Source organism: Heterodontus francisci, chromosome 4, assembly GCF_036365525.1.
Source record: "Heterodontus francisci isolate sHetFra1 chromosome 4, sHetFra1.hap1, whole genome shotgun sequence".
Taxonomy (NCBI): domain Eukaryota; kingdom Metazoa; phylum Chordata; class Chondrichthyes; order Heterodontiformes; family Heterodontidae; genus Heterodontus; species Heterodontus francisci.
In genome coordinates, this window is record NC_090374.1 from 22,101,761 (window position 1) to 22,116,666 (window position 14,906).

General features: G+C 44.5%; 1 protein-coding gene across 6 annotated transcripts in view; it reads left to right on the forward strand.

Moving 5' to 3' along the window:
- The window catches only part of clcn3 (chloride channel 3), a 235,118-nt gene that overhangs the window by 138,185 nt on the left and 82,027 nt on the right, over positions 1-14,906 (forward strand). For all 6 annotated transcript variants that reach the window (XM_068029278.1, XM_068029283.1, XM_068029280.1 and 3 more), the window contains 2 exons: positions 527-626; positions 13,935-14,122. In XM_068029278.1, coding sequence (XP_067885379.1) covers positions 527-626; positions 13,935-14,122 — 288 coding nt within the window. The remainder of the gene's footprint in view (positions 1-526; positions 627-13,934; positions 14,123-14,906) is intronic.

Here is a 14,906-nt window from a genome sequence, read left to right on the forward strand (position 1 = left end):
GGCTCACCACCATCTTCTCAAGGGCAATTAGGGATGGGCAATAAATGCTGTCCGAGTCAGCGATGCCCACATCCCATGAATGAATAAAGAAAAGTGTTTTCTTTGGAGAAGAGAAGGCTGGGACAAGATTTGATCGAGGTATTCAAAATCATGAGGGGTCTGGACAGAGTGGATAGGGAAGAACTGTTCCCATTCATTAAAGGATCGAGAATAAGAGGGCGCAGATTTAAAGTGATTGGCAAAAGAAGCAAAAACGACATGCAGAGAAACTTTTTCATGCAGCGAGTGGTTAAGGTCTGCAATGCACTGCCTGAGAGTATGGTGGAGGCAGGTTCAATCAAGGCTTTCACAAGGGAATTAGATTGTTGTCTGGAAAGGAAAAATGTTCAGGGTTTTGGGGAGAAGGCGACAAAATGGCATTCAGTGAATTGCTCATTCGGAGAGCCTGTGTGCACGCGATGGGCTGAATGGCCTCCTTCTGTGCTGTAACAATTTTGTGATAGAATTCTATATTTATTCATTGCAGATTACCAGCAAGAAGAAAGATTCTGTATGGGAGTTTATAAAAAGCCTGTACGATGCTTGGTCGGGATGGCTGGTTGTAACGCTGACTGGTCTGGCATCAGGTAAGGAGATCTCAAGAGCATCACAGATCACAAAGATATCTGATGAAGATCATCTTAATGTGAATTGTAGTTCAGTTAAAGTCATAGTCCTAGAATCATTTACAGCACATAAGGAGGCCATTCGGCCCATTGAGTCCATGCCAGCTCTCCACGTGCTATGCAGTCACTCCCACTCTGCGGCTTGATCCTTGCAGCTCTGCAAGTTTATTTCCTTCAAGTTTCCATCCAATTTCCTTTTGAAATCATTGATCGTCTCCGCTTCCACCAGCCTCGTGGGCAGCGAGTTCCAGGTCATTACCACTCGCTACGTTAAAATGTTCTTCCTTACATTCCCCATGAATCTCTTGCCCAAAACTTTCAATCAGTGTTCTCTATTCCTTGACCATCAGTAAATGGAAACAGTTTTTCCTTGTCTAACTTACCTAAGGCTGTTATAAACTTGTACACCTCTATCTAATCTCCCCTCAATCTTCTTTGCTCCAAGGGAGGCAACCCCAGTTTTTCCAACCTAATCTTGTAATTAAAATTCCCCATCTCCGCTACACCATCTCAAGGACCCTCACTTCCTTCTCTGGTAACCAGCACTTTACATAATAGTCTAGTTGGGGACTAACCAGAGCTTTATAAAGTTTCAGCACAACTTCCCTGCTTTTTTACTTTGTGCCTCTCTTTGTGAAGCTCAAAATCCCATATGCTTTGCTGACCACTCTCTCAATGTGTCCGCCACCTTCAAAGATCGATGCATATGCACCCCTAGGTCCCTCTGTTCCTGCGTACTCTTTGCACTGTGCCATTAAATATATATTGCCTCTCCCTTACTTCTAGGGGGGGTCGGTTAGCTCAGTTGGCTAGACGGGTAGAATGTGCTGTAAAAAGACGCCAACTGCGTGGGTTCAATTTCCGTACCGGGTGTAGCAGTTCATGGAGGCCTGCCTCCTCGCCTTGCCTCATGCTTGAGGAATGGTGACCCTCAAGCTATACATCAACTGTCTCTCCCTCATGGGGAAAGATGTCTATGGTCCTTTGGGGGTAGCGAGAGCAACAATTCCTTCTGCCAAAATGCATCACCTCAGACTTGTCTGTATTAAATTCCATCTGTCACTTGTCTGCAACTCGCTGTTTTCTGCCTTTGAGCTAATTTTTTATCGAATTGGATACTGACCTTCCTATTCCATGAGCCTGAACTAGCCTTTTATCAAGTGCTTTCTTAAAATCCACATAGACAACATGCACCACATTACAATAATAAAAGCAAAATACTGCGGATGCTGGAAATCTGAAATAAAAACAAGTGCTGGAAATAGTCAGCAGGTCTGGCAGCATCTGTGGAGAGAGAAGCAGAGTTAACGTTTCAGGTGACCTGAAACGTTAACTCTGCTTCTCTCTCCACAGATGCTGCCAGACCTGCTGACTATTTCCAGCATTTCTTGTTTCTACTGCACCACTTTACCTTCATCAACCTTCTCTGTTGCTTCATCAAAAAATTCAATTAGGCTAGTCAAGCATGACCTGCCTTTTACAAATCTGTAACAAAAACAAGAGATGCTGGAATCACTCAGCAGGTCTGGCAGCATCTGTGGAAAGAGAAGCAGAGTTAACGTTTCGGGTCAGTGACCCTTCTGGTGATTCCAGCATTTCTTGTTTTTGTTTCAGATTTCCAGCAGCCGCAGTATTTTGCTTTTATTTTACAAATCTCTGCTGGCTATCCTTAATTAACTCAGACCTCTTCAGGTGCCTGTTGATTTTTTCACCCGATTATTGTTTCTAAAACCTTACCCACCACAGCTGTTAAACTAACTAGCCTGTAGTTGCTAGGACTGTCCTTATCCCCTTTCTTGAATAAGGGTGTCATATTTGCCACTCTCCAATCCTCTGTCACCTCCCCCGTATGTAGGGAAGATTGGAAGATTGTGGCAAACCCTTCCGCTGTTTTCACCCCCACTTCCTTTAGGAACCTGGGATTCAAGCCCTTCGGATGAGGTGACTTATCTACACTAAGCATAGTCAGTCTTTCCAGTACCTCATCCCTCTGAATAATTACTCTCTCCACTTGTACCGATATTTTGCCAGATTCCTCGTCCTTAGTAAACACTGATACAAAGTGCTCATTAAGTATTCAAGCCTGTGTCTCTAAGCATATATTACCCTCCTGGTCCCTAACTAGACCCCACTTCACCTCTTCATAGCCGCTTATTATTTGCATGCCAGGAGAAGATCTTTGGGTTCCCTTTTATGTTGACTATTTTCATATTCTGTCTTTGCCAGTCTTATTTTCCTCCAGTAGTCTAAGTATTGAAGCTTTTATGGTATGATGGTCATATTCAAATTTTCAAGCTCAGAAGTATCTGGGCCATGAATTGTCTTTTACAGAATTTTCAGGTGCTACAAAGACCAATTATGTTGCTAACTTCAGGTCATTTAAATATTTGCATGAGGGGGTGCAAGAAGGGTGATGCATTTTAGTAGCTAATAGTGTTGGCATCACTGTCAACAGGGTTTATACTTCCACTTCCAGTCTCATTGTGCTTTTATACAATTGGAAATTTCATTATGCAAACTTATGAAAGGAGGATTGAAATGGGAGTGCCATCAACAACTTTTACTTGTGATGTAATAAAATGCTCCAACGTGTTTCACAGAGGTGATAACCACTGGACATTGAGCAGAGGGAAGGGGTAGGAATAATGACAAAGATTGAAATTCCACTGGGATTATTCAGATTGTCACTTGCTTTGGCGGAAAATCCACGGAAAACCTGAAGGAACAGCTTGAATGGTGTATCTGCCATTTCTCTGGGGTTTTCATGATCTCCTGCCGAAGCTTTGGTGGATCATCAAGACAATGCCTTTGAAAATCCAAAGAGAGAATTTGCATTTATACCAAGCCTTTCATGTCCCCAGCTCACCCAAAGCACTTCACAGCCAAAAAGCTACTTGAGTCAAACGCAGCAGCCAATATGGACAAAGCATGGTTCCACAAACAGCAATAATGGTTTTACTTTGTTTCTAGTTGGCTGACAGATGAATGTTGTTCATGATGCCAGGAGAACTCCCTCGATTCTCTTTAATGGTGTTATAAGATGTCACTGAACGGCTGCAGGGCATCCTGAATGGGGTGGGTGATGAGGCAGAGGTACATGTTGGTACCAATGACATAGGTAGAAAGAGGGATGATGTCTTGCATCAAGAATTCAGGGAGTTAGGCAGTAGACTAAAAAGCAGGACCTCTCGGGTTGTAATCTCTGGATTACTCCCAGTGCCACGTGCTAGCGAGTATAGGAATAGGAGAATAGCACAGATGAACGCGTGGCTTAAGAGTTGGTGCAGAGGGAGGGTTTTAGATTCCTGGACCACTGGGACCGTTTCTGCGGAAGGTGGGACCTGTACAAGCGGGACGGTCTACATCTGAACCAGAGGGGGACTAACATCCTTGCTGGCAGGTTTGCTCGTGCTGTTGGGAGGAGTTTAAACTAATTTGGCAGGGGGAGGGGATGCAGACTCCGAGCAGAATAGGGACACAGCTAAACACAGGAAAGCAAACAAGTCAGAGGGAATACAGCGGAAGTAGGTTTCAAGGGAGTAAGACCAGGATGGAAGGCCTCTACTTTAATGCCAGGAGTATTGCAGGTAAAAAGGATGAGTTAAGGGCAAGGATTGACACGTGGAATTGTGATATAGCAGCCATCACGGAGACATGGTTGAGGGAGGAGCAGGAATGGCAGCTCAATATCCCGGGATATGGAATCTTCAGGCGAGACAGAGGAGGGGGTAAAGGAGGAGGGGGCATAGACCAGTGAGCCTGACGTCAGTGGTAGGGAAGCTGCTGGAGAAGATACTGAGGGATAGGATCTATTCCCATTTGGAAGAAAATGGGCTCATCAGTGATAGGCAACATGGTTTTGTGCAGGGAAGCTCATGTCTTACCAACTTAATAGAATTCTTTGAGGAAGTGACAAAGTTGATTGATGAGGGAAGGGCTGTCGATGTCATATACATGGACTTCAGTAAGGCGTTTGATAAGGTTCCCCATGGCAGGCTGATGGAGAAAGTGAAGGCGCTTGGGGTCCAAGGTGTACTAGCGAGATGGATAAAGAACTGGCTGGGCAACAGGAGACAGAGAGTAGCAGTAGAAGGGAGTTTCTCAAAATGGAGACGTGTGACCAGTGGTGTTCCACAGGGATCCGTGCTGGGACCACTGTTGTTTGTGATATACATTAATGATTTGGAGGAAAGTATAGGTGGACTGATTAGCAAGTTTGCAGACGACACTAAGATTGGTGGAGTAGCAGATAGTGAAGGGGACTGTCAGAGAATACAGCAGAATATAGATAGATTGGAGAGTTGGGCAGAGAAATGGCAGATGGAGTTCAATCAGGGCAAATGCGAGGTGATGCATTTTGGAAGATCCAATTCAAGAGTGAACTATACAGTAAATGGAAAAGTCCTGGGGAAAATTGATGTCCAGAGAGATTTGGGTGTTCAGGTCCACTGTTCCCTGAAGGTGGCAACGCAGGTAAATAGAGTGGTCAAGAAGGCATACGGCATGCTTTCCTTCATCGGACGGGGCATTGAGTACAAGAGTTGGCAGGTCATGTTATAGTTGTATAGGACTTTGGTTCGGCCACATTTGGAATACTGCGTACAGTTCTGGTCGCCATATTATCAAAAGGATGTGGATGCTTTGGAGAGGGTGCAGAGGAGGTTCACCAGGATGTTGCCTGGTATGGAGGGCGCTAGCTATGAGGAGAGGTTGAGTAGATTAGGATTATTTTCATTAGAAAGACGGAGGTTGAGGGGGGACCTGATTGAGGTGTACAAAATCATGAGAGGTATAGACAGGGTGGATAGCAAGAGGCTTTTTCCCAGAGTGGGGGTTTCAATTACTAGAGGACACGAGTTCAAAGTGAAAGGGGAAAGGTTTAGGGGGGATATGCGTGGAAAGTTCTTTACGCAGAGGGTGGTGGGCACCTGGAACGCATTGCCAGCGGAGGTGGTAGATGCGGGCACGATGGAGTCTCTTAAGATGTATCTAGACAGATACATGAATGGGCAGGAAGAAAAGAGATACAGAACCTTAGAAAATAGGCGACATGTTTAGAGAGAGGATCTGGATCGGCGCAGGCTTGGAGGGCCGAAGGGCCTGTTCCTGTGCTGTAATTATCTTTGTTCTTTGTTCTCAATATTAGTTAAGGAGTCAGTTATTGCAGTAAGGAGAGATGATATCTTGGAGGGGGCATCAAATGAAGCTTTGTGGGTAGAGTTTAGGAATAAAAAAGGGACAGCCACATTGCTAGGTGTTTATTATAGACTCCCAGATAGTCAGCGGGAAATTGAGGAGCAAATATGTGCGCAATTTGCAGAGATGTGTAAAAATAATAGGATAATTATATTGGGTGATTTCAACTTTCCCAACATTAATTGGGATAATCATCGTGTTAAGGGCTTAGATGGAGTGGAGTTCTTAAAATGTATACAGGAGACCTTTTAGCTCAATATGTAGAGGATCCAACAAGGGAGGGTGCAGTGCTGGACCTAATTCTGGGGAATGAAGCCGGACAGGTGGTTGATGTGTTGGTGGGGGAGCATTTTAGTGATAGCAACCACAACATGGTACAATCTAAGCTTGTTATGGAGAAAGAAATAGACAAGTTGCAAAAAAAGGTTTTGGATTGCGGTAGAGCGAATTTTAGTAAAATAAGGCAGGATCTGGCCAAGGTAGACTGGAAAATGTTACCTGTTGGGAAATCTACAGAAGAGCAGTGGGGGGCATTCAAAAAGGAAATGGGGAGGGTACAGGCCCAACATGTTCCCTCTAGGGTAATAGGTAGGAGCAACAAGCCCAGAGAACCATGGATGACCAGAAACATTCAGGGTATGATGAGAAGGAAAAGAGAGGCTTTTAGCAAATACAAGGAGAGCAAATCAATGGAAGCAGTAGTGGAGTACAGAAAGTGTCGGATGGAGCTTAAGAAAGCAATTAGGAGAGCAAAGAGAGGATATGAGAAAGCTCTGGCTGGTAAAAGTAGGGAAAATCCCAAGATATTCGATATCAATGGGAAGAGGATAACCAGGGAAAGAGTAGGACCCATTAGGGACCAAGGGGGAAATTTGTGGGTGGAGCCAGAGGACATTGGTAGGGTGTTGAACGAATACTTCACATCTGTCTTCACCCAAGAGAATGAGGATGTAGATATGGAACTTGGAGAGAGAGACTGTGAGGTTCTTGAGCAAATTGTCATAGGGAGTGACAAGGTATTGGAGGTTTTGGAAGGCTTAAAAGTGGACAAATCTCCAGGTCTGGACGATTTGTGTCCCAGGATGCTGTGGGAGGTGAGGGTGGAGATTGCAGGGGCTCTGACCCTAATTTTTAATTCCTCTCTGGCCACGGGGGAGGTGCCAGAGGACTGGAGAACAGCTAATGTGGTCCCACTATTTAAGAAAGGTTGTAGAGATAAGCCAGGGAACTACAGACCAGTGAGTCTCACATCAGTGGTAGGGAAACTATTGGAGAAAATTCTGAAGGAGAGAATCTTTCTCCACTTGGAGAGGCAAAATTTGATTAGGAATAGTCAGCATGGCTTTGTCAGAGGGAGATCAGAGGGAGATGAGGGTAGTGCAGTTGATGTAGTTTACATGGATTTCAGCAAAGCCTTTGACAAGGTCCCACATGGGAGACTTATCAAGAAAGCAAATGCACATGGGATACAGGGTAACTTGATAAGGTGGATTCAAAATTGGCTGAGCTGGAGGAGACAGAGAGTGATGACAGATGGCTGTTTTAGTGACTGGAAGTCAGTGTCCAGTGGCGTACCACAGGGATCTGTGCTGGGTCCCCTATTGTTTGTCATTTATATAAACGACATAGATGACTATGTGGGGGGTAGGATCAGTAAGTTCGCGGATGACGCAAAGATTGGCCGAGTGGTTAACAGTGAGGTGGAGTGTCTTAGGTTACAGGAAGATATAGACGGGATGGTCAAATGGGCAGAAAAGTGGCAGATGAAATTTAACGCTGAAAAGTGTGAGGTGATACACTTTGGAAGGAGTAATATGACACGGAAGTATTCAATGAATGGCTTGACATTGGGAAGTTCCGAGGAACAAAGGGACCTTGGTGTGTTTGTCCATAGATCTCTGAAGGCAGAAGGGCAGGTTAATAGGGTGCTGGCAAATGGGATTAGGTAGACAGGTCAGGTGTCTTTGATGCATCGGTGCAGACTCGATGGGCGAAGGGCCTCTTCTGCACTGTATTATTCTGTGAAGATCTTTTAAATTGTGATTCGGCCACAACTAGAGTTTTGCATCCAGTTCTGGCCACCACACTTTGGGAAGAATGTGAAGGTCCTTGAGAAGTTGCAGAGGAGATTTACCAGAATAGTTCCAGCGATGTGGGATTTAGCTACAAGGTTAGGTTGGTGAAGCTGGGTTGTTCTCCTTGGAGCAAAGGAGATTGAGGGGCGATCTGATAGAGGTGTACAAGATTATGACAGTTTTAGATGAGATAGACGAAAAAAAGCTGTTCCCATTATCTGATGGTACAAGAACTAGGGGACACAGATTTCAGATTTTGGGCAAGGGATGCAGGGGGGATGCGAGGAAGAACTTTTTTACACAGCGAGTAGAATGACCTGGAACTCGCTGCCTACGAGGGTGATGGAAGCGGAGATGATCAATGATTTCAAATGGAAATTGGGTGGGCACTTGAGGGGAATCAACTAGCAAGGCTACAAGGATAGAGCGGGGAATGGGACTGACTGAATTGCCCTACGGAGAGCCGGCAAGAATTTGATGGGCCAAATTGTCTCTTTCTACGCCATAATGACTCTTTGACCGGAACGCACATATGTGGCACTGATTCAAACTCACCTGATAGGTAGCACCTGTGACATTGTTGCACTTACTCAGTACTGTACTCCTACTATATTATATGCTCAAGTTTTGGAGAGGAACTTGAGCCCTTCTGGCTCACTTGACATGGATTCCACAGAGCCAAGCTGACACTTCAAAGATCAATCAGGTAGGTTTGAAGAAGAGGAAAGAGTTGTCGGTTGGGATGGCTAATGCAGAGGGAGGGGGCTGAAAATGAGGCCAGAATTGAAGAATGGAGAAAGCGTGCTAGAATATAAGGCTGAAAGTGATTGTGGAGGTTGGAGAGGGCATGGTAGTATGTTCGTGGGGCAGGATTGTAGATGAGAAGACAAATTTTGAAATCAGTATGTTGCAGGATGGAAGCTAATGAAGGTTGCAAAGACAAAGGCGAGAGAGGAATAAACACTGCAGGAGAAGAAGGGGGAAGTCAGAGTTTTGTGAATTTGTGAATGATGGGCTGAATTTTGCCTTTAACAGGGAATCCCACTGCCGGGTCTTGGGGACTGCATATTGCAGGTGGCAGCCAATTAGGGTGCTGCTGTCCAATTAAGGACAGCAGTCCGCCCCCGAGAGCTGCCGGCTGAATCATAGGGCTGACAGCTCAGCAGCACCACAGCCATTGCTGAGGCTGCAACTCCAGAGAGATGGCGCCCTTGAATATTGATAATTGTGTTGGGGGATGTTGAGGCCAAGCAGGCAGGCAGGCCCCGGTGATTGGCATTGTGGGGGAGGTGGTGTTGGCCCCTGAGCGCCGATGGTTCCATTACTGGCGGGGGAGCCCTCCATGGGCCATTGAGTACCCATCAAGGAGTGTCTCCCCCTCCCCCTACCGGAAACTGCTGGGAGACCACGAGGTTCACTGGCCAGTCTCTCCACACGGTGGCAGACCCTCCTGGTACAGGCAAAATGCCTGCGAAGAAGTGAAGTGGCCCAATTTGCCTCCAGTGGGCATCTAAGCCACCAATCGTCCTGCCATTGCCGATATGACGTGGCAGGGGATGACATTGGGCTACCGTCCCTGCGCCTTCCCCTGCCATTTTGCCAGCCTTCTCACCTCCTAGCCCATCCTCAAAGGGCCTGGAAAATTCAGCCCGATGAAACTCGAGGCCAATGACTCTGGAGGTAATGTGTCAATAAGGGTTTCGAAAGCAGAGTTAGAAATGGGATGTCTTGGTGATGGATAGTGTTCAGGATTCTGACCCCACACATCATTGGCCTTATCCTGAGTGAGCCCCTGGGGAGCTGGATGGGGTCAGATTCAGAGGTGTGGGATTTGGGTGGGTACCAAACAAGAAGGCACTACTCTTGCTATTGAGTTGAGCTGTTTCATATACTTTTGGGTTAGTTTTAACTAGTAATGTAATAACTAATTAGATTCAATAACAGGAATTTCTGGATGGATGCAAATTAAGCAGTAGTGTCAGTGTTCTGATTTGAAACTACTTGTGCAAGCCTGGTTAATTAACTTTAAGTGGATGGTTTTAATGTGTGATTTATCTGGTGCACTTGGAAAGAGTCAAAATCGTGGTGCTGTGTTTATATTTAGTTGCGACTCAGTTTCCAAAATTTGTTAAAACTTCAAAAAGAACCATCAAGGAGATTGAAATTCAATAAAATAGTTCTTGTTCATAGTTCACAGCTTCTGTAAGTAGCTGCAGTCTTCTAGCACTGATTTAAAAAGGCTGTCATTCCACTCTGTACTTGTGAATACTTTACTCTGTGTGATGTGTGTCATGATCATGATGTGTCACATTCATTAAAATAGAAAGTTCACTGATATGCTGCACAACATGCTTACCGTAAGATAGAATACTTACAAGATTGAATCCATCCTTTCAGCTGCCTCTGTTCCTTCCCTGCCTGCCCTGAACTTGCATCTTTCTGACCTCTCCTCATGTCCTCTGTGAAATCAGAGTTAGAAATGGGATGTCCATGAGACTAACCAACTACTCGCTTGACCTTGTTCGCACTAAATTGCTCACAACCCGACTTCACTTCCTGGCCTCCATGTTGGCTAATATTAGCTCCTCAGGTACTGGCCCTTTCTCCTTCTTCACCCCTTTCCTCAAAAAATCAATCCTTGTTCCTTCTGTCCTTACAAACTACCACCCCATCTTCAACGGCCCTTTCCTCTCTAGCGCTTGAATGTGCTGTCATCTCCCAACCTGTGCCCATCTTTCACGGAACTCCATGTTTGAACTCCACCAATCAGGTTTCTGCCCCACCTCAGTACTGAAATGGCTCTTACCAAAGTTCCAAATGACATCCTATGTCACTGTGAATATGTAAACTATCCCTCCTTGTCCTTCTCAACCTGTCTGTAACTGTTGACACTGACGATCACACCATCCTTCTCCAACGTGTTTCCATCGTTGTTCAGCTGGGTGGGACGAGACTTGACCGGTTCCATTCTTATCTATCCAGCTGCAGCCAGCGAATCACTGCAGTGGCTTCTCTTCCTGTTCCTGCACCTTTGTCTCTGGTGTTACCCCAGGGTTTTATCCCAGGCCTTCTCATGTTTCTCATTTACATGGTGCCCTTGGCAACATCATCCGAAAACACAGCATCAGGTTCCACATGAATGTTGACAACACTCAGCTCTACCTCACCGCCATGTCTTTAAAATGTCAGACTGCTTGTCTAACATCCAGTGCTAGATGAGTAGAGGTTTCTAGGAAGACCAAAAGCAATGTCTTTGGCCTCGGCACAAACTCTGTTCCCTCGGCACTGACTCCATCCCACTCCCTGGCAACTATCTGAGGTTGAAAACCAGACTTGAAGCAACCTTGGTCTTGTATTTCGCCCCAAGATGAGTTACCGGTCGCAAATACCCGGCTTCACTAAGACCGACCGTTTCCACCTCAGAAACCTTGACCGACTCCGCCGTTCCCTCAGCTCATCCGCTACTTTTTTTTAATTCATTCATGGGCTGTGGCCAGGCCAGCATTTATTGCCCATCCCTAATTGCCCTTGAGAAGGTGGTGATGAGCTGCCTTCTTGAACCGCTGCAGTCCATGTGGGGTAGGTACACCCACAGTGCTGTTAGGAAGGGAGTTCCAGGATTTTAACCCAGCGACTGTGAAAGATCACTGATATAGTTCCAAATCAGGATGGTGTGTGGCTTGGAGGGGAACATGAAGGGCAGGTGCATGCATTTGCTGCCCTTGTCCTTCTGGTTGGTAGAGGTTGCAGATTTGGAAGGTGCTGTCAAAGGAGCCTGCAGGAGTTCCTCAGGGTAGTGTCCTAGGCCCAACCAACTTCAGCTGCTTCATCAATAACCTTCCTTCGATCATAAGGTCAGAAGTGGGGATGTTCGCTGATGATTGCACAATGTTCAGCACCATTCGCAACTCCTCAGATACTGAAACAGCCCGTGTAGAAATGCTTTTGTTACCGTTAAACTATTCTAACACAATCCTGGCTGGCCTCCCATCATCATCTGCCCTCCATAAACTTAAGATCATCTAAAACTTTGTTGCCCATATCCTAACTCGCATGAAGTCCCATCACCCATCACATGACCCCTGTGTTCATTGATCTACAGTGGCTTCTGATAAAGCAAGACCTTGATTTTAAAATTCTCGTTCTTGTTTTCAAAGTCCTCCTAATCTCTCCAATCCCCTCCATCTCTACAACCTTGTGAAATAACTGCGTTCCTCCAATTCTGGCTTCTTGAGCATTCTCAATTTTAATCACTCCACCATTGTCAGCCATGCGTTCAGCTGCCAAGGCCCTAAAGCTTATGGAATTCCCTCTCCGCCTCTCTACCTCTCTTTCATCCTTTAAGACGCTCCTTATAACCTGCCTCCTTGACCAATGCCCTCATCTGTGGCTCGATGTTAGGTTTTGTTTGATAGCGTTCCTGTGACATGCCTTCGGACATTTTACTACATTAAAGGCGCTATATAAACACAAATTGTTGATGTTGCCAGCTGTACTAAAGTTGATTTAACCGTCCCAAATCTTCAATCACTTTCATCTGTGATGTCTACAGATCCATTATTTTCCTTGTTATATTTACATCACCTAGTACCTGAGTTATTACATTGATGACATATTCTTTATTACTATTTCTGTTACTGTATTTAGTGAGTTCTTAAGATCCATAATAAGTTTCAGAAGAAGAAAACAAAACCAAAAAAAATGCAATGATACAGCCTACCTGCAGTGCATTCTATCTTAATGAGATCTGTCAATTTGGGTCTCTGATCCATTCCGAAGATTCTGGAAATGCAGAGACAGCTCATACATTCTGGAGCATTAATTTTAATGTTGGTAGTTATTAAAGTCAGATATCTAATACCAGAATAATTTCCCTCCCCCCTCCCAGCTTAAGGTGATCTGGATTGACTGAAGCACTGTACCTATTAAAATGTGTTGCACGAAACCCTTCTCCCTCACCCCCTCCTGCTATTTCTTCAAGATTCTTCTTAAATCTCAACTCTTTGAAAACTTATAGTGACACATTCTAATCTTTCCTCCCTTGGCTTGGTGTCAGCTTTTCCTTACGCCTTCAAGCAGCATCTGAAGACGTTCCTCCACATCAAAGGAACTATATAAATAAAAGCAGTTACTAAAATGAGAAAAGTAGAGAAAGTATGTTGTGCGTAAGTGTACTCTCCTGGCTTTCATTCCTCCAGTGCCTGCCAGTGGAAGAAACTATCTAACGATATTAAGTTTCCTCTTCCACTATAGAACTATTTAATGGAATATGTTTTTGCCACTTGCCCATTGATGTTTCATTTGCAGCACTGACACTCGAGTAGTCTGCCTTGAATACCATTTGTTTAAAGGCACTGGGGTATTTCTATCTTGTGTTTACATCTTTTGGTCCTGAGTTTATTCCTCAATTTGAGGGAAGTATTTGCAAAAAAAAAAGTCATGACAACTGAAAGGAGTTATTGAGCTTTCTTGTTCCATATGAAACTCTCCTCCTTTTATGCATTCTGGTCAGATTGCTAGACTTTTAATTGCTAGGCTCTGGTGCATAATACAGGGACTCAGGTTGCAAATGCACGAGGCCAGCAGCCAACCTTTACTTTTTAAGGTTCATGGTCTTAACCCTCATTTTGGCAATTTTCTAGACTCACGTTCTTGATGGTTTGTGCAGCTGTAGGTGTTTACATTTGGCGGGGGTGGGGTGCGGTGGTGGGGACAGCTGACACAGAGAGAGAGCCCTGTCTTTTCAATTGGCTGAACTCCAGTAAAATACACTTGCCTGATGTTGACATGGTCAGCCATAATCAAATTGATTGACAAAGCAGGCTCAAGGTACTGAGTAACCTACACCTGTTCCCTTCTTGTCGCGTGCAAAAACTGAGATTTGACAAGAAAGTGACTATTTCATGACTTGTGCTAATTATAAAGGGGTGGAGCAATAAATCGCTCATTTTTAAGTTGAATAGAGCTAACTAAAGATATGACATCTAATGATTTTCAGGTGCCTTGGCTGGTTTAATAGATATTGCTGCAGACTGGATGACTGATTTAAAGGAAGGCATATGTCTGAACGCATTGTGGTTTAATCATGAACAGTGCTGCTGGGGATCCAATGAGACAACGTTTGAAGCAAGAAACGAATGTCCTCAGTGGAAAACGTGGGCTGAATTAATAATTGGGCAAGCAGATGTAAGTAGATTTGCAGTGTACTATTGCAGATACTAAAAAATCAGATGATTTACAGGTGGTTTTTGGTGGTACAATGTTTTGGTGGTAATGTAATGGAGTGGGGTGGGGGATTAATTTGCAAGTCACCATTTTCGCTCCAGAAGGGGGACTTGTGCTGATATTTTTTTCTGCATAAGTATTGCCATCAGTTACCTAACCATTTGGGGAGACCTGTCACAGCCAAATTCATTCTGTCCTCACCTATATCTACACATAGACACTTTCTACTGCTGGATAGCACGAGAGAAGTGACCATATTTTTCCCTTCTACTCCTTAACCAAGAGCATTGAGGCCAAATGAAGCCCTCTCTTTGCCCTGCCTGAGATCATCTCATTCAGCATAGATGGGCATTGAATTTGCAGTCTTCCCAAATTGTACAGCTTAATCATGGATTTGCTCAATGGGCTCGCAGTGTAGCTTTTGCATTTTGTTAATCTAATTCTATTCATTCATTCAACCTCCGCACTCAATTAAAATTTCCCTTCGTCTATGGAAGACATCTCTTCAGAATTCAGTCTTTAGAAGTTTATATCCTCAGGCAGTCAATTTGGTAATGTAATCTTCACTGTATATAAGGTCTAATTCCAAGCTATGTATTAGTTATTTCTCTACACCTTTGTTTGTACAAGTGTGAGGTATTTTTTTGAGCATTTTTGCTGTCTACTACTTTTAATATTTATCTCATGTGGCAGTCTTGTAAAGTTGTTCAAAATTTCAGTGCAATTTTATGAAGTTTTGGCTTTG